This window comes from Macaca nemestrina, chromosome 6, assembly GCF_043159975.1.
Source record: "Macaca nemestrina isolate mMacNem1 chromosome 6, mMacNem.hap1, whole genome shotgun sequence".
NCBI classification, from domain to species: domain Eukaryota; kingdom Metazoa; phylum Chordata; class Mammalia; order Primates; family Cercopithecidae; genus Macaca; species Macaca nemestrina.
The window spans coordinates 96,240,655-96,261,154 of record NC_092130.1 but is presented as its reverse complement, the minus strand read 5'-3'; the positions used below and the strand labels follow the sequence as shown (position 1 = coordinate 96,261,154).

The window sequence follows — 20,500 nt, the reverse complement described above, 5'->3', positions numbered from 1 at the left end:
TCTTGGTTTTACCATGGGAATCATGAACTTAAAAAGTGAAAATGATACTAGGGTAATTTTGACCATCCTCAGAGAAGTTAAAAAACAAGCCCATAAGTGCTTAGTGACAATTGGAACCTCATTTCCCTGACTTCCAGTGCTTTCCTCTTTCATCACACTATGAAAAATAAACGATAACTGCTTTAATCAATAAACTTCGAATATGTATTTGCATTTTTTGATTTTTTAGAGTTGGGGATAAAACTGAATTATTTAAAGACCTTTCTGACTTCCCTTTAATAAAAAAGAGGAAGGATGAAATTCAAGGTGTTAGTGACAAGATCCGAATGCATTTGCAAGAAATACGAAAAATACTAAAAAATCCTTCTGCACAATATGTGACAGTATCAGGACAGGAGGTAATGTCAAACCTACTTCTATTTTCTATTAGTTTTCCTCTAGTAGAAAAGCTATTTTAAAATGTAAATAAAAATCTGAGGATAGGATATGTATTATCTCTTCAAATTTTCTGTTTTATTCCTTGGAAATATGTTGTAATAACTTGTTTTGATAAGAATTATTTTAATGATGGTGTTTTATTAGTCTCTTGTGGAAGTAATGCAACTTAATGTTATATGTGTATTAGCATTATCTGTTAAAATTATATTATAGAAAATCTCGATTATTATGAATAGCAACTTATAGAATTCATTTGTTCTAAATCCAGGAAAGAGAAGTTAGTCTTTGATCCCTGCCTTACAGATGATGAAATAATACAAAGTTGGCCACCTGTGTTGATTGGCTCATATAGTGATTAAACGGCAGGGCTTCCTACTATAGTTAAGAGTATAGCTGCTAAAAAAACAAATCTAGAGTGAAAAACTACACTTAGTGAGTCTTCCATAAAATTATGGTACTGTTTAGAATGTGTTTCTTGGGGTGTGTACTTTTGTTTAAAGTTTGATAGTAGTGTCTCAATGAGAACCAGAAAAGGAAGAAGTATGCCTTTTAAATATGGTTGTACTTTTCAGTCCTATTCTGAGTCTTGAGGCATGCTACTCCTATATCTTATGTTTAATAAAATATGAAGATTCAAACAGAGGGAGTTTGAGAAATTCTGTTTTATTAAAATACCAAATTATGAAACTTATGGATAACTTCTATAGAGTGAGCATTTTATTCAGGATTTTTAAAAATAGATATTTTTCTGGTGGGGAAGAACTTAATTTCAAATCAAAATTTTTAACATTTACATTGCTTTGTGTGTTTTGCCAAAAGATTGTTGATTGTATAGTTATTTGAAATAAGAAGCTCTACATTAATAGAGAATATTCATTAAAATGTTTGTCTTGTGTTATTTCATAGATTTACCCATTAAGTCAACCTGTCTTCTGAACTACAATTATTAAGATATTATACTCAGCAGACATTCACAATGCCACATGGAGCTCTATATAATAGAAAAATGATTTGACAATATTTATACTTAAGTTTATTGTCTGAACAGACAAATACCAAATATTTAATTGTAGTTCTTGTTTTTACTATGCATTCATGACCTTGCAAAGTGAAAATTGACCTAAAGGCCACCATTCTGGCTATTGGTTTAAAATCAAATGATGAACATTGCTTTAGTTACTTTAATAAAAGATATGTAGTAGAAAAGTGGCTGCCTGGTATTACAGTGGAGAAAGCTAAGTGTAAGTGCCAGTTCTACCATTTACATGCTATATGACCATGGAAGAGTTACCTCTGTTATAAGACTATTATGGAGACCAATTAAGTTAAAATACATGAAAGTGCTTTTTAATCATAAAGTGCTATGCTTATACTACTCACATAATAACAATAATAGTAATAGAGTTACCATTTATCAAGTACTTGTTAAAGTCTAGAAGAGTGGTAGGTGCCTACATATATTATTTAATTCTTGCAACAACACCAAAAAGGGTCAGTCATTCTAGTTTTGTTGGAAAGAAAACAGGTTTGGAGTAGTTAGATAAGTTACCCAAGGTCAGAAGCACAAATCCAGCCCAGTTCTGCCAGACTCTTGTCTTTCTATTATGTTAATACCAGTATTTCATTCCATTTATTAATTCCAAATATTAACACAAAGGATTCTCAACACCATGGATTTTATCTGACAAAATCTGGACATTTTAGAGCTCATAGTATTCAAAATAAAATTTAAGTCTTGGAAAGACGGTCCTGGATTCATTTGGTAGTTTTTGAGTAAAAATGAAAGAAAATTATCAGGAATTCATAAGAGATAGTAGACTGGTTATTCATTGTGAGTGTGGCATTGAGGTTTAAGAAAAAGTACAGCATGGAGATCAACTAATTGTATTAAAAAATATTAGAAAGGAAGATCAGTTATCTTTTATCTTTACTAGGTTAAGTTGATGAATTTGAGGAACAAAGTTTCTTCGTTATTAATAGTAGGATAGATTATTGTTGGTTTTTAATAATCTTCTCTAGGATTTTAGTAGAACGTTAACACAAAATTACTTTCATAAAACCTTTTGAAAATTAATGATTCCATTCATTGGAACACCAAAGGAATTCTAAATATTCAAACTTGTTTTCATCAAATTCTGTTTTAAAAAAGACTATAGTGGCTCACACCTATAATCCCAACACTTTGGGAGGCCAAGGCAGAAGGATTGCTTGAGCTCTGGAGTTCGAGGACCTGCTTGGGCAACATAGTGAGACACCATCGCTAAATATAAAAATAAAATTAGCCAGGCATAGTGGAATGTGTGTATAGTCGCTGCTACTCGGGAGACTAAGGTAGAGAATCGCTTGAGCCTGACAGGCTGAAGTTGCTGTGACCCGTGATCATGCCACTATACTCCACCCTGGGCAACAGAGTGAAACCCTGTCCAAAAAAAAAAAAAAAGACTAACGGTATTCTCAAATTATTTAAAGGTACTTAAAAGACTAGGAAAAGACTCCATCAAATATGATTATCTCTGAGAAGTGAGGGAGGCACGGTGGAAAACCCTTATTTTACATTTATTGGTGCTTCTTTATACATTTCTGTTCTGACATTTTATTTCTATACATACAGCTTTTGTAATAACCTTAAAAGACCCATTATAGCAGCCCCACGTGATCCATGTGATAATATGTGGATCTTGTTATTTTTACCAAAATTAGGTAAATGTGCCGGTCTGTTAATCCAGTGTTATTTTGACAACATTCATTTTTCACCTCTGTTCCCAGCTTTTATATACTCATTAGAATACTAAAACCTTATTGTATGATGCCTTATTGTCTCTGACTATGTAAGTATTGGCTTAGAAGAAATTAATGAAAGCAGAAACTTTATATTTTTATGTAATAATATACATACATTATTATGTATTATGTAATGTATGTATGTATTTATGAAAGTATGTATGTATGTAATGAAAGCAGAAGTTTACATAGTTTACTGCTTCTGTTACAGTCTCTATCATATTTTATGAATATAGACCAATTATCTCTTAACCTTGAATCAAATATGGAATGGAAAAGGGGCAATATTTACATTGGGGGCAGTACTGATAAGTATTATTATTACTAAGGGAAAAAGAAAAATATTGGAAAAAAATCTTTAGAAAGAGTTTTATTCATTGACAGCATGCAGCATATCCAAATATCTGTTTACTATGTTTAAAATGTGGGAAATAATCTGTTAAATCTGAGTGCTTTTTACTTAGATTTAAAATATAGTAAAAAATGCTTAAATTATTAAGAGAATGAAAAGTGGGGAGTGGAGGAATGGGTTAAGTGTGGTGCTGGAGAAAACAGCAGTTTCTGGAGTGAGTAAGAATTTCGGCAAACCTAGTGATGTTGCCAGCCCGGTGATACCACAGGCTATATAGATTGAGTAACAATATCTGACATTAAATAAGACAGAATTGGGTCCCAGGAGAAGAATATGAGAGATTGCTATAATGAATCAAGGCAGACTACTCACATCAACACCTAAGAAACAAAGTCAGGAACTGTAAAGCAGGAAAAGTTGCTGTGAGAGCTTTCTAAGATTACTGGAATGTATGCTATTTTTCTATGTTAGTTTTCTTTTCTTTAGTAATAAAATTCTTAAACCAAAGGCCTACCTGTTCATTCTTAGAATGTTAAAAAAAAAGAATAGCTAGAGAAAAAATTTTGTATCTCATCATCGCTGTAGAAGAGAAGAAAAGCTAGCAGATGACCACTCTGAGGAGGAACCCAGGCTGAAATTCCGAGGACTGCTGAGTGAGGAAAAGGGACACTCAGGATCAGTCCAAGGACCAGCCACTGTCTGAGGACGTGACCAGAGGGGTTTAACTTGTGCCTTCCTGACTCCCACTGTTTTCCCGATTGCATTGGCACTGTATTGGCTCTGTATATGGTGGCCTGCTGTAGCGATTGTGGTCCTAGAGTAGCACTTTTGATACTTACAGATTGAATAGTTGTGGTCCAAACTGTTCCCAAGGTGCTCCTTGTTCAAAATGTCCGTCATCCCTTAGGTAGTAACTCCTGTGGAGCTCTGTTAGTCATTATGCATCTGGATGTGTCCTTCCCAAATATCAGTGATCCAATCAGTCTGTTCCTGAATTTTGCTGTTTGCCTTTAGCAGAGCTCTTTCCAGAATTATTTTATAAAAAGGCCAACATCTCCTTTGGTAGAACACTTTAAAATAGCAGAATTATTTAGCACAGTTTAAAAGTGGTTTTATCTTTCCCATTAATGATTTTTTTTGTGGTTTTTCAAAAGTTACTTTTTGTAGCCAAACGAGGCTTTTTAGACTCTTGACTCTTAACTATTTAAATGGGTGTAGCAGATTTGAAACTGTATTAATTCTCTGTACATGAGGGCATCACTAGTTCAAAACATTTTTCTAAGGGAAATTAGCCACTAATTCTTAATATAATTAATGTAAAAACTACAGTATTTCTATTAATGGGAAAAATAAACTCAAGAACCATGTTGATACTGTTATTAATATGAACATTATAAATACCTGAAGTTGTGTGCATATAATAAAACTGATAAATATGAAAAAGTTCTCATAGCTCTCTCAAAATTACAACCACACAGCTTCTAGGGTTCCATTCCACTCAAAATGGGTTTTTAGAAATTTATTTAAATGAATCATTGAATTTTTGTTTTTGTTTTTTATTGCGACAGAGTCTTGCTCTGTTGCCCAGGCTGGAGCGCAGTGGCGCGATCTCGGCTCACTGCAACCTCCACCTCCTGGGCTCAAGTGATTCTCCTGCCTCAGCTTCCTGAGTAGCTGAGATTACAGGTGCCTGCCACCAGGACTGGCTAATTTTATCTCTATTAGTAGAGATGGGGTTTCACCACATTGGCCAGACTGGTCTTGAACTCCTGACTTCAGGTAATCCCTCCACCTCAGCCTCCCAAAGTACTGGGATTACAGGTGTGAGCCATCGCGTCCAGCCTGAATTTGATTGTAATAATACAGGAATGCAAGCACACTGAGAAGAGGTAATATATAACTAAGGCTAAAAATGAATGGTTTGATAGAACTTCACTTGCTTCCTGGCTGATGAGAACCTTATTTGCAGAGCACAGTTGGATCTATAAAGATATTATGGATGTAAATTAAAATGATAATGAGATATTATCTCACCCCAGTCAAAATGACTTTTATCCAAAAGACAGGCAATAGCAAATGTTGATGAGGATGTGGAGTAAAGGGAACTCTCATACACTGTTGGTGGGAATGTAAATTATAGTACCACCATCACTATGGAGAACAGTTTGGAGGTCCCTCAAAAAAAAAAAAAAAAAAGAGCTACCATATGATCCAGCAATCCCACTGCTAGATATATACCCAACAGAAAGGAAATTAGTATATTAAAGAGATATCTGCACTGCCGTGTTTATTGCAGCACTATTCACAATAGCTAAGATTTGGAAACAAACTAAGTGTCCATCAACAGACGAATGAGTAAAGAAACTGTAGTATGTATTCACAATGGAGTACTATTGAGCCATAAAAAAGAATGAGATCCTGTCATTTGCAACAACATGGGTGGATTATGGAGGTCATTAGGTTAAGGGAAATATGCCGGGTGCAAAAAGACAAACTTGGCATGTTCTCACTTAACTTGTGGGAGCTAAACATTAAAACAATTGAACTCATGGAGATACAGAATAGAATGATGGTTACCAGAAACTGGTAGTGGTAGTGGGGGTGGGGAGGATGAGGGGATGGTTAATGGATAAAAAAGAAACAGGAAGAATGAATAAAACCTAGTATTGGTAACAACACGGTAGTTATAATCAATAATTTAATTGTACATTTAAAAATAACTAAAAGAGTATAGTTGGATTATTTGTAGCACAAAAGATAAATGCTTGAGGTGATGGATACCCCATTTACCCTGATGTGATTATTATGCATTGCATGCCTGTATCAAACTATCTCATGTAACCAATGAATATATACAACCACCATGTACCCACCAAAATAAGAAAAAGATATTATGGTTCATATAAGTGAAAACTTAAAGAAAACTCTCATATGGAGAGAAATACTTTCTTCTCTTTATAGTTAGGGAAGTCAGTGCTTTCCTGTGAAGATACTTCTAGAGGATTTCGGTTCCTTGGGTAAAAACTATCTAAAAATCTTCTCTGTTCAGAATAGGGGAGGATCATATCTCAGACCGGTGTAACATCTACTAATTGAATATTTTAAAATCTTACATGCTTAGAAATTCAATCTTTTATGAGTAATAGAATTCTTAAGTGAGTATTAATAAATGAAAGAGATGGTTAATGAAAAAGCCATCATTCAGAGTATATGTATAACAATATTAGAAACATGAAAGCCCAAGTATTACAAATGTTTTACACAACACAAATTGTACTTTGTCCCAAGTATTGAACCCTTAATTAATAATATTTGTCTGTATTGACATATATACAGTATGAAAAACAATTCTGAACTTATTTTGAGTGTTTAACAATATATAATAAATTGTTATACCACAATTTGGGGAAAGCTTTAAAATATATAATGGTTACTCATCTAAATATCTGTTTATTTGTATTTGTTTTAGTTTATGATCGAAATAAAGAACTCTGCTGTATCTTGTATACCAACTGATTGGGTAAAGGTTGGAAGGTAGGTTTAAAATACATTTTTTTCTTATAATGAATTATAATGACATCTGTATATCTATGTGCTACTGGGCTCATAGTAGCCACGTTCTTGAAATTAAAAGCAGTTCTTTTTATTTTTATTTTTTCTTATGGAACTTTTTGTTTGTTTTTTTGTTTTTGTTTTTGCGGGGGGAGATACGGTCTTCCTCTGTTGCCCAGGCTGTAGTGTAGTGGTATGATCTCAGCTCATTGCAACCTCCACCTCCCTGACTCAAGGGATTCTTCTGCCTCAGCCTCCCGAGTAGCTGGGACTACAGGTGTGCACTACCACCCCCGGCTAATTTGTATTTTTTTTTGTTTGTTTGTTTGTTTTTTGTTTTTTGTTTTTTGAGACGGAGTCTCGCTCTGTCGCCCAGGCTGGAGCGCAGTGGCCGGATCTCAGCTCACTGCAAGCTCCGCCTCCCGGGTTCACGCCATTCTCCTGCCTCAGCCTCCCGAGTAGCTGGGACTACAGGCGCCCGCCACCGCGCCCGGCTAATTTTTTGTATTTTTAGTAGAGACGGGGTTTCACCTTGTTGGCCAGACTGGTCTCAAACTCCTGACCTCAGGTGATTCATCCACCTCAGCCTCCCAAAGTGCTGGGATTACAGCCGTGAGCCACTGTGCCCTGCCCTTTCTTAGGGAACTTTTAACCAAGGAGATCACTATTTTTAACTCTTTATCATTGATTTTAAAACATTTTTCAAAAAGGTATCTTATTTTTACACATTTGTTTTCTTATTTTGTAAATTACTGTTTTATTCTTATAGCACAGGATACACATGGAAGAAAAGTTGAGGAACCTTCAATTGTAAGATTAATTTAGTTGCTTTTACTTCATGATGAATGCTATGCCTGACATTTCTTACAAGAAGCTGCAATTTCATTTTCTACCTCACCGAGCTCCACATTTCTTTACTCTGAATGCCTTCCTTGGCACATAATTATTGTAATTCTTTACATCTTTTTTTTATAACCCAGATCATGAATTGATGAAAATAAATTAATCAAAAACAAATTTAGAGAACCACAATGGGACTCTGCCTTTTCTCCTTGGTTAGACATTAATCTCCAAGAGAGGACTCATTTAAAGACAAGGTATTAGGGAAGTATATACAGCTGTGCGTAGTATCCTTTGTGGAATATTTATTAGTACTGTTATCAATAAGTTGCACAAACATGAGATGAAAATGGTACATTTGCCTAAGATGGTAGAAGAGGGACCAGTAACTGGTAATAGTGTACAGGCATTCTGTTTTAAGGATGAAGGGAAATTTTGACATAATGTATGACTGATTAATTTATTACACATATAATATACATATATACAAAAATATATATAATGATACATATATAATATATATATATATTTTTAAGACGGAGTCTCTTTTTGTCAACCAGGCTGAAGTATAGTGATGCAATCTCAGCCTATGGCAACCTCCGCCTCACGGGTTCAAGTGATTCTCCTGCCTCAGCCTTCCAAGTAGCTGGGATTACAGGCACCTGCCACCACTGCTGGCTAATTTTTTTTGTATTTTAGTAGACACGGGGTTTCACTAGGGGTGGGCCAGGGGCTGGTCTCGAACTCAAGTGATTCACCTGCCTTGACCTCCCAGTAATTTATTATTTTAACTTAAAAAGAAAATGTTTATTATCCATTGCCACATCATCAGATGCTGAAGGCACAGGCATGGATTTCTTTCGTTCTAATACCATCTTTTTTTTAAAATGCTGCCAGAAGCTGTACTTTAGATTTGAGTATTATTGATTCTAGGGGAGGTTGTTTTCTCTCTTTGCAGACATTCTTTCCTTTATCTGCTTTTGTCCTGTATCACAGCTAATGAATGAAATATGCATTATGAAGAGAAATTACCAAAAACCATATTAGTCTGTCTACAACAATAACCGAAACATCTCACTAAATGAGTTTTTCCAGAAGATAAAGCTTTGATAAATATGTTGGCATAGAAGTCTAGATGATACAATTTTAAAGCAACAAGCAAGGCATAAATCAGTGACACCATCTTTCAAATGTTAGTAATGTAAATTGAATCAACAGATAAGATAGTTTGGGAAAGGTTCATTGCAATTTATCTGTTGGGCCATAGGGTTTTGACAGAGATGGGTTAGAACATCAGGAGTCAGATTTTGAATGCAAAAGGCCCACCCCTAATCCAGCAACTTGGCAAATTAAAGTGCAACAGTGTATTACAAGAGTTGGGGAACAAAGACCAGATGCCTTGACCTTTTCTTCTTAAAGACTTATCATAATGACAGCATTAACAGCAATGGCAACCACCACCACCACCACCACCACCAAACAACTAATTTTTATTGAATACTTATAGGCGCTCTCCTAAGTGTTGTCTGTCTGATCCTGTCAAGAGTAACTATGAGGTAGATATTATTATCCCCGTTTCATAGATGAGGAAAGTGATATTTAGAGAAGGTCTGTTTCATTTGCCCCAAATCACATAGTTAGTAAGTAAGTAGCAGGACCAGAGCCTCGACCTGGCTTCTCTGACTGGGGACCCATGGCATCCCCTGTTGTGCTCTAGCTACTGAACGGAGAGCAGAGATGATACTTAAGCCCAGATGGGGAGCATGTGGTATTTCTTCCCATCCAGAGCCACTGTGCATCTGCACAGATCATAGTATCCTGAAGATCTCTTTCTTAATTGCCTCCTGAATTAATGCATTGCTATTCTTTGTAATGCTTTTTATTTTTCTTTTTTCTCTGAAATACTTCAGTCATACAGAAAAGCCCATAAAACAAAGAATAATATAACCTTCACCAGTGTATCTACTTCCTAGCTTTATCATACTTTCTTTTACCATATTTGCTTCTGATCTTTTTTAAAGAGCATTTTCACTTAGTATAATTTAAAGAAAAAAGCTTTTTGCCTATGAAATAAAAGTTCTAAACTTTGACTTTGCCATATGGGTATAATTTGAAATGCATTTTAAAAGGCTTCCTGAGCAAAGTCATGTTCTTTGGAATCAGTAGAGTTCAGGACCATAATTAAAGAATGTTCCTCTATTTACAGCTGTTTATTTTCAAGGTTCATCAGAGAATAATAAGTAACTATTTTTATTTTCTAAAGTGATGGCATTTCGGATTTTTTACTAACCTTGATTTCCTATTTATGTTTTTTCCTGTCTTCTAGCACAAAAGCTGTGAGCCGGTTTCACTCTCCTTTTGTTGTAGAAAATTACAGACATCTGAATCAACTCCGGGAGCAGCTAGTCCTTGACTGCAGTGCTGAATGGCTTGATTTTCTAGAGTGAGTTTACAGTGAAAAATATAATCTGACTTTTTGCTATGAGAAACAGACTGGAAAAATCTTCCCATCAAAAAGAAAATAGAGATTACAGCTTGTGACCCACCATAAAATAGTTGAGTACATGTGTTGTCTGATTTTATTTCTTTTTTTTTTCTTTTTCTTTTTTTCTTTTTTTTGAGACTGAGTCTTGCTCTGTCACCTGGGCTGGAGTGCCATGGCACGATCTCAGCTCACTGCATCCTCCACCTCTCAGGTTCAAGCAATTCTCTGTGCCTCAGCCTCCCGAGTAGCTGGGATTACAGGCACCCACTGCTACACCCAGATAATTTTTGTATTTTTAGTAGAGACGTGGTTTCGCCATGTTGGCCAGGCTGATGTTGTTCTCCTGACCTCAAGTAATCCGCCTGCCTCGGCCTCCCAAAGTGCTGGGATTACAGGCTTGAGCCACTGCACCCAGCCCGAAAGAAATTCTTAAAAGCTACTGAAAGTTAAGATGACCACCTATATACCCTTCACCTAGGTTCATCACATGTTAGCATTTGCCACATTTGCTTTTTCTCTCTCATGTATTTTTTTCCTGAAACATTTGGAAGTAAGTTTTAGACATCATAACACTTTCCCCTAAATACTTAAACCTGCATCTTTAAAAATAAGGACATTCTACTATGTAATCTTAACACCATTATTACATCTAAAAAAATTAACATTAATTTGTGAATATATTTTAATTTCTTGAATTTTTCCAATGTTGCCCTCTCTTTAGATTTTAAAATGAAAGACGTAATCAACTTTTACATGTTGCATTTGGTAATTATGCTTCTTTAGTCTATTTGAACCTAGAATTGCCTGCCATTTTTTTTGTTTTTTTTACCATGGTATTTTTTGAAGACTCCTTGCCATTGTCTCAAAGAATGCCTCACATTCTGGATTTATTGATAGTCATGTATTTATATTGTCAGTTTTAAGTCATAGTGTGCTGGCGAATGGCTAATAGCCAGCTCTTTGGAAGGGCAGTCATGTTTGTAGAGTTTGCTGGTTTCTGAAGTGTAAACACTCCCACCAGGGCTGATGTGAAACTACCACTGGACTGGAGTTTGGGAAGAGATGTGCACAGTTGATTTTCATGAGTCCATAGGAGCCAGCTCTAGGCCACCACTGGTCTGAGTACTTTAAATATAAACTCATTATTTTTCATGTGACCCTTGTAAGGCTAAGTATCATAACCGACTTACAAATGAATAAAGTGAGATTCAGAAATACGAAGTTAATCTTCTAAGGGTAAGGGTTGGAGCCCAGATTTAGCCCCAGCCATCTGGCAGCCAGGTATGTGGCCTTTGCCAGCCTGCCCATGGTGAGCCCGCAGACATCAGTCTAAATACATCTCTGTTAGTCTCTTACTTTAAAATTGTAAACAGGCCAGGCACAGTGGCTCACACCTGTAATCCCAGCACTTTGGGAGGCTGAGGTGAGCGGATCACTTGAGGCCAAGAATTCAAGACCAGCCTGGCCAACATGGTGAAACCCTGTCTCTACTAAAAATACAAAAATTAGCCGGGTGTGGTGGCATGTACCTGTAATCCCACCTAACTCAGTAAGCTAAGGCAGGAGAATCACTGAACCGGAGAGGCAGAGGTTGCAGTGAGCCGAGATTGCGCCTCTGTACTCCAGCCTGGGCAACAGAGCATGACTGTGTCTCAAATAAATAAATACAACCTTAAACACTAAAAATTCAGTGATGTCCTTCAGGGAGCTTTATTGTATTTCAAGTAATCAACCTGAAATGAAATGAAAAAAACAAAAAACAAAAAAGATATGTGAGAATTTTTACAAGGAAGTAAGTTGGTACCAATCTTTTTGCCCTGAGGAGTCTTGAATTATAAGACCAGGAAGAGATTCCAATTTACTTAAATCTTTTGAGACTATCTTGACTCAGAATCTTGAATGTAGGGATGGAAATTTTGTCTATTCAGTTTCTTTTCTATTTCACTTTCAATTTTCTATTTTAAGGGTTTTCAGAGCCTTTGAGTCTTTCAGTTCTCCTGGCTTTTTCCTTAGTATTACCACTGAGAATGTGAAAACTGAACTAAAATTACACCTTTCAGTCTTCAAGGACTCACATTCTAGAAGGGTCCTGGGATTTGGTGAGGTAATTTCCTGTTCACTCTATTCAGACCATACATAATTTCGTAGATCTGGCTTCTATTCTCTGTCATTATTCCAGACTAAAGAAAGTTCAGTACTCCCAGGCTAATCATCTTGGTGTTATTCTTGATTCTTTCTTCCGTTTGGTCCCTTTATCTGTTATCAAGTTCTTTTTTTTTTTGGTCTCACTCTGCCACCCAGGCTGGAGTGCAGTGGTACAATCATGACTAATTGCAACCTCTACCTCCCCAGCTCAGGCAGTCCTCCCACCTCAGCCCCCTAGTAGCTGGGACCACAGGCATGCACCGCCACACCTGGCTAATTTTTAAGTGTTTTTGTAGAGACAGGGTTTCTCTATGTTCCCCCGCATAATCTTGAACTCCTGGGCTCAAGTGATTCGCCTGCCTCGGCCTCCCAAAGTGCTGAGATTATAGGTGCCAGCCACCATGCCCAACCTGTTATCAAATTTCTGATTGTCTTTTTCCACCTTTGAGATGTTTCTTTGATTTGTCCCTTTTTATGTTGTCTTCTAATAGCCCATTATTACCTCAAACCATTCTTACTGTATCAGCCTTCTGACTTGGCCTTCTACTAGGTTGACCCAGGAGTTTTTATTATATTATCCCTAGGCTATAATTGAGATTGCAAAGAGTGAGCTAACAGTACACAGAAGCATATGATACTTTAATTACTAAGTGAAGAAAATGATGTAAAAAAGTAAAAGTATGATACAATTTTATATGTGTATATTCACATAATGCACAGCATACAGACTTGTATATTTTAAAGATTATATATGCTTATTGTATTACTAATATGCTTATTGGCCATGTGTATATCTTTGGAGAAATATCTATTCCTATGTACATGTGAACATATATGCGTATGTGTGTGTGTATATATATATATAGACTCAAAACATTTACTGATTATTTCTGGATGGTGAGGTTACTGGTGATTTTAATTTCTTTCCTTTGCAAATGCAGTTGGCTCTTGATATCTGTGAGTTCTGCATCCATGGATTTAACCAACTGCAGATTGAAAATATTCGAGGAATGAAAAGGATGGTAGCATCTATACTGAACATATACAGGCTTTTTTTTCCGCTTGTCATTATTTCTGAAACAGTACAATATAACTGCTATTTATTTATAGCATTTACATTGTATTATGTATTGTGAGTAATCTAGAGATGATTTAAAGCCTATGGGAGGATGTACATAGGTTATATACAACTACTTTGCCATTTTATGTAAGGGATTTGAGCATATTGGATTTTAGCATCTGCAGGGCGTCCTAGAACCAATCTCCTATGGATACCGAGGGATGACTGAGCACGATTTCAGAAGTACCTATAATGTACATATATTACTTTCAGAATAAGAAAAATGCATTAAAGTTTTTATCCAAAAAAAGAATATTGGCTGAAATTTAGCTAGAGCGTTTTGCAGCTAGAGCCCCCACTTGAGAGCAGCATTGATTGTTATGTACACTATTTATTGAGGTGCCAGATGGTGTGACTGTGATATCATTAAAAAAGTGATTAACCTCAATGAACCTGACATCAGAGGACTGAATACCAGCATTACAAATGTATTTGTCACTTACTGAGGTGCTAACTGTTGTGTATTAGTCATATTACTTTTGATCAAAATGTTGCCAGAAATTAAGGCTGTAGACACTGCTGTGGAGTAAATCCTCCCTTGAAACATGTCTCTCTTTTATTTTTTGTTCTAGAAGATGCACTGTGTATATTCAGTAATCTTCTCAATTGCAAATTATTTAAAAGTTGAATTATATAATAAAAAATTGTAGAAATTCATTTGCAAATAAAATATTTTCAATTTTTATTAACTTCAGATATCATTGAGCAACACTTGATGGTAAACTTCTGTAGTCATCATAACACCATAACAGCTTTAGAACCCAAGTGTCTTCATCTGCTTCTTATGAACTCAGCAGTGTCTTTTGGCCAGAGGTTAAATCATAGTGCCTTGATTTCATCCTTAAGTTGGTTGGTAGCATAGTGATAAAATTGCTTGTTGTTATGCTGTAAACCCAGTCTATCAGATTGTTATCTGCATTGACCATTTTTCAGCTTACCATTTTTCTAAGTATGGATAATCTCCCTGAAGTTTGGCAAAGTATATCAAATGGACAAAGACCAAGAAATCAAGGCTTCTTTAAGAGTTATGATGATGTTATAGGTTTTTGATAGTTTTTCATTGTATTCATGTCTTATTTATACCATTGACATCAGAAGGAACATTGTTGTTCATATCAAAATAATTACTTTATCCCTCCCTGCTTTTTTGTTGTTGTAACTGAAATGGGACCCACTAAGAGCAGTGTTAACTCATTTCCATCTTAAACATTAGATCATCAGAGACAGCTACCCTCAAGTCAAGCTGCTGAGTAGTAGCAAATTAGGGTCTTGAGGACCTGGGCAGGATCTGAGAAGGAGGGAAAGAGTGAGGAAAAAAACTGACCATTTGTTACTGCTAAAGCTTTGATGCTCATGTCCCAAGAGGCAAGGGCAGAAACAGCAAATGTGGCTGCTTTCTGGCAAAAGAGAGGGTGCCTAGATAGGAGGACTGGATGGGTCAGTAATTAGAACAAGGACAGCATACGCCACAGTGCAAGAGGACAGTGAGTGGTCAGATCTAAAGTCAGAGCCATGGCCAGGTGCAGTGGCTCATGCCTGTAATCCCAGCACTTTGGGAGGCTGAGACAGGTGGACTGCTTGAGGCCAGGAGTTCGAGACTAGCCTGGCCAACATGGGGAAACCCCGTCTCTACTAAAAGTACAAAAATTCGCTGGGCGTGGTGGTGCACGCTTATAATCCCAGCTACTCTGGAGGCTGAGGCAGGAGAATCGCTGGAATCTGGGAGGTGGAGGTTACAGTGAGCTGAGATCGTGCCACTACACCCCAGCCTGGATAAAAGAGCGAGACTGCTACGTCTCAAAAAAAAAAAAAAAAAAAAGGAAAAAAGTAAAGAAAACATAAAGTCAAAGCCAGAGCAGGAATAACAAGGCAAAGTCAGTGAGCAGCCACTCTGGGTTTAGGGTGACTCTTAACTCTAAACACCCAGGACAGTTAGGCCAGTGCAACATGTGGCATCTTCAAAACTAGGGAGCATTTTATTTTATTTTATTATTTTTTAAATTATTTTTAAATGTTTGTGGGTATATAGTAGGTGTATATATTTATGGGGTACATGAGATATTTTGATACAGGCATGCAATGTGGAATAAGCATATCACGGAGAGTGGGGTATCCATCCCCTCAAGCAGTTATCCTTAGAGTTACAAACAATCCAATTACACTCCTTAAGCCATTCCAAAATATACAATTAAGTTATTGACTATAGTCATCCTATTGTGCTATCAAATAGTAGGTCTTACTCATTCTTTCTATTTTTTTTGGATCCCTTGGCCATCCCCACTTCCCTCCACATTTTAAAGTGGTGACTGAGGGCTGCCTGTCTGATGCCAGGGTCCTGTCCCTTTTGTGTTTGGGGTTTTGCACAGATTCTAACACGGTGGGAATCATATTATTTGTTTTGATGAACTTTAATTCAGTGAGAAATAGATAAGTTGTATTCATTATGTTCTGTCTACTCAGCAAATAAGTATATAGTACACTGTGAATATGTTTTTCAGTTCACAAAAAAACACAGAAATAAAGCTGGATAGTTAAAATGTTGTTCCTAGTATCTGGAAAAAGTCATTTATGTACAATACCTTATTCTAATACTAGAAAAATCAGAAGTTACAGTTTTAAAAAGTCATAATGATTATATAGGAATAGTCCATCACTCTAGTAGTGTAATCTGGATATCTTTTTCAAGCTAGGAAGCACTCTAGAACCCTTTGGATTTCAGTACTAAATAGACTGTCTCAACATTTCTGAAACTCACACTACAATAGACAAATATTTTTTAAGAGAGGCATTTATTGTTCATTTGTCGTCTTTTTTCTCATTTTTGGATCATCTTTAAAAGGTCGTACAGAATATCTGAGCTACACTATTTTTTAAATGTAGAAAGTAGGCACCTTATTTTTATTTTATTTCTATGTATGCACAAAAATAAGAAAAGATGCTAGTAGGAGTCTGTAAAACTGCACTGTGAGGTAGGGTGATAGGAGGAGCTCAGTTTGAGTCTAGGCTCAATTGCTTTAGGCTAACTGCTTTTTCTCTCTGAACTTCATTTGTAAAACTTAGGTAATGACCTATCTTTATGGTTGTTGTAAAGAAAAAAATGTAGTGGCTTCTTCATAGTCTTTGATTAGTAAATGTTTGTTTTCCTTTCAGCTTTCCTTTTGGACCTATTTACAGTTAGTTAATTACATTTTCTCATTTTCCAATCTTTGAAGAATTTGTGACTATCACCACCTACTTAAAGTTTTTTTTTTAATCAAACAATCTCTTAATCTCTCTTGGAGGCAGAGTAGTTACTATAACGATTTAAGCTCAGCTGTATGTTTCCTGTTACTTAAAAAGATACTTTATACTGGTCATTCTTAAAAATTAAGTTTTGGGTCATTTTTGTAGTTTAATTATGTATACTTCACACATCCACAATTGATCACTACATACAGATGTCCACAATTTATACGACACTACACACATTGACATAAAATACTATGATATGAGATAATGGGATAATTTAAGAAAAAAGAAAAAAGTATTCATGTGTGTTTTCCAAATAAGTTTTTCAATAAAAGCCATTTAGGCTTTTACATCAATAGGTATTATAGTTTTAAGTAGCCAAAGACTTGAGGCAATGACCATAATCTTTTAAAAAACAAATCTAAAATTTAGTTTTTATATGCATTAATAAGATAACTGAAGATAAGTGAGAAAAGTACCTTTTCCCCTTGTCTTCAATAAATACTTATTACAGTGTTTATTTTATGCCAACATTATAAACTAGATGTTATGTCTACAATGGGGTTAATCAGATGACAATCTGCTCTCAAGAAGCTTCCAGTTTAGTGTGAGAGAAAGATATTGAAACTGTTATTCCAGGTTTGGAGGATGCTGTGAAGAAGCACAGGGGAAGCTGATGTACATGAATATTTCATGATGTTATTGAAGCGAAATGAAAATGACTGCTATATTTGTGTTATACCTTAAGTTCAAATGTCAGGGTCAGATGAAATCTATGATATGTTCTTAACAGTTGATATCTTTACGTAGAAGCTGTTTTACATTTATATACAAAACAAAAAGAAGCCTCAATAATTTAATTATTGTATTAAAAAGTAAAGCTGTTTGGTGTAATCTCCATCTCTCTTAACTGTTAGGAATGCCTGCTAATCATCTGTACGCTTACACTAGCTGATAAAGTGATTGCTTATTGTAGAGCTATTATAGGTCTAAGAAATCAGTTTGCTCACCTTTTCGTTATTGCTGCTGCTTCTGTAGGAAATTCAGTGAACATTATCACTACTTGTGTAAAGCAGTGCATCACCTAGCAACTGTTGACTGCATTTTCTCCCTGGCCAAGGTCGCTAAGCAAGGAAATTACTGCAGGTAATATATTTTTCATTTTCCCTTCTATCAGTGCCTTAGATAAGATGACATTATTCAATTAATTATAGTGTCTTTATTATAAAATATTACAATTACTCATATGTGTTAGACTCTTGGGAAAGCTGAATGTCATACATATATAGCTTGATTTGAAAATTAAATTCATTTCTTGCTTGCTCTGTCACTGAGTACAATGAAAGCAGATGTTAAAGTTTATGTGGGTGACTTTTTAATAAAGTTTCAGCACTCTTTTCATTTGTTAACTTTTACTTGAACACTTATAATTATAAAAGTTTGATTAGGCAAGAAAAGACTGAGAAGAATAGGGACTGGGGGGCATTTCAGTGATCTGTTCCTTTTGTTAAGAGCCCATATTCATCCCACTATTCTTTATTGACCTCTAAGCATCCCAACATGGAATATTTATTCTCTTTTTCATAAAGGATGTTAGCACAAACAAATCTAACTTTAAAATTCAGATGGCCGGGCATGGTGGCTCACGCCTGTAATCCCAGCACTTTGGGAGGCCAAGGCAGACGAGATCAGAATATCAAGACCATCCTGGCTAACACGATGAAACCCCATCTCTACTAAAAATATAAAAAATTAGCCGGGCGTGGTGTCACGCGCCTATAATCCCAGCTACTCGGGAAGCTGAGGTGGGAGAATTGCTTGAACCCGAGACGTGGAGGTTGCAGTGAGCCAAGACCATGCCACTGCACTCCAGTCTGGGCGACAGAGTGAGACTCTGTCTCAAAAAAAAATTCAGGCAAAACTTTCATACAAGTTGTATGTCTTCCAAAAGCTTGAGTTTATATATACTTAAGAAAAAGTAAGGCTGGGCATGGTGGCTCATGCCTGTAATCCCAGCATTTTGGGAGGCTGAGGCAGGAACGTCTCTTGAAACTGGGCATTTGAGACCAACCTGGGCAACATATTGAGACCCCATCACTACAAAAATTAAAAAATTAGCTGGGCATGGTGGTGCACACCTGTAGTTCCAGCTGCTTGGGAGGCTGAGGATTGCTTTAGTTCAGAAGTTTAAGGCTACAGTGAGCCATGATAGTGCCCATGCTCTCTAGCCTGAGTGACAGAGCGAGACCCTGTCTCAAAAAAAAAAAAAAAAAAAAAAAAAGGTACAGTTTAAAAAATATAAAATTAAATAAAGTTGTTCAAGTTCAAATGTTTTATTCTTTCCAGGAAGCATCTAGATTCTTTCCTTCACTGCCATAGATGTCATCAGTATGCTTTCCCCCGTCTTTCTTGCTATGCCTGTTCTATCCTACTGTATCCTCCTAGCTCTGTGAGTTATCCTTTGTGTCCTGTTCTACCAGGAAACATTTTGTCATTGTATAATTTTGATAGCAACAGAATAAGTCGATGTAAATTTTAGTGCCGAATAAATCACTTAAAATTTTGTTCCAAAGTGAAAATCTTCTTGGTAAATCATATCCGTGTCATGATTATTACATAATGATTTAACTTGGTAGAGCACCTAGGATTTTATTTTGAAGTTAATGTCACAAATACTTTTATTTTTTTCTTTTACAATGAATTTGTAACCCACCTAGATAAAAAATCTTGTCTTCAGAATTACACTCTAAAATCCAAAAACTATCCTTTTTTCATAACTTTAAGTGTCTTTCTCTAACAGATGATTTCAGATTATTTACTCAGAAGATACTGTAGTCACTTTTTTTTTTTTTCTTGAGACAGAGTCTCACTCTGTGGCCCAGGCTGGAGTGCAGTGGTGCAATCACGGCTCACTGCAAACTCTGCCTCCCAAGTTCAACGAATTCTCCAGCCTCAGTCCCCTGAGTAGCTGAGATTACAGGTGTGTGCCACCACGCCTGGCTAATTTTCGTATTTTTGGTAGAGATGGGGTTTTACCATGTTGGCCAGGCTGGTCTCAAACTCCTGGCCTCAAGCAATCCACCTGCCTTGGCCTCCCAGAGTGCTGGAATTATAGGCGTGAACCACAGCGCCTGACCTGTAGTCACTTTCTTTGTAAAATGTGAGAGCATCTGGGATTTTATTAGCCAGATATATTTAAGAAGAATAATTTAGGAAAGTAGTATTTATTGGTGTTATGAGTAAGTTCAGAAATGTGGTTACACTTGAAAGTTCTGAGTCAAAGAACTACAGGAGGTCGATGGTAGGATATTATGCTTTTGAAAAAGACCAATGAATGACCAAGAAACTGATGAAAAGATGTTCAATCTTAGTAATCAGCGAGTGCAAATTAAAACAATGGGATAACGCTGTTTACCTGTTTTGTTGACAAACATTAGAAAGTTTAATAATCCAACTTTAGGTGAGGGTATGAGAAAACAAGTTAACTTTCATATCCTGCTTGTAGGTAGGTAGATTGGTATATATACTGTTATCTATTAAAATAAAAAATATGCATACC

At 36.1% G+C, this 20,500-nt stretch overlaps 1 protein-coding gene across 6 annotated transcripts in view; it reads left to right on the top strand.

The window, feature by feature from the left end:
• Positions 1-20,500, top strand: part of LOC105475067 (mutS homolog 3) — a 227,046-nt gene that overhangs the window by 112,881 nt on the left and 93,665 nt on the right. For all 6 annotated transcript variants that reach the window (XR_011624887.1, XR_011624888.1, XM_071098741.1 and 3 more), the window contains exons 15-18: positions 230-398; positions 7,041-7,105; positions 10,290-10,406; positions 17,980-18,087. Coding sequence is in view for 4 of the 6 variants with exons in the window: in XM_071098741.1 (XP_070954842.1) it covers positions 230-398; positions 7,041-7,105; positions 10,290-10,406; positions 17,980-18,087 (459 nt within the window). In the remaining 2 variants the exon portion in view is untranslated. The remainder of the gene's footprint in view (positions 1-229; positions 399-7,040; positions 7,106-10,289; positions 10,407-17,979; positions 18,088-20,500) is intronic.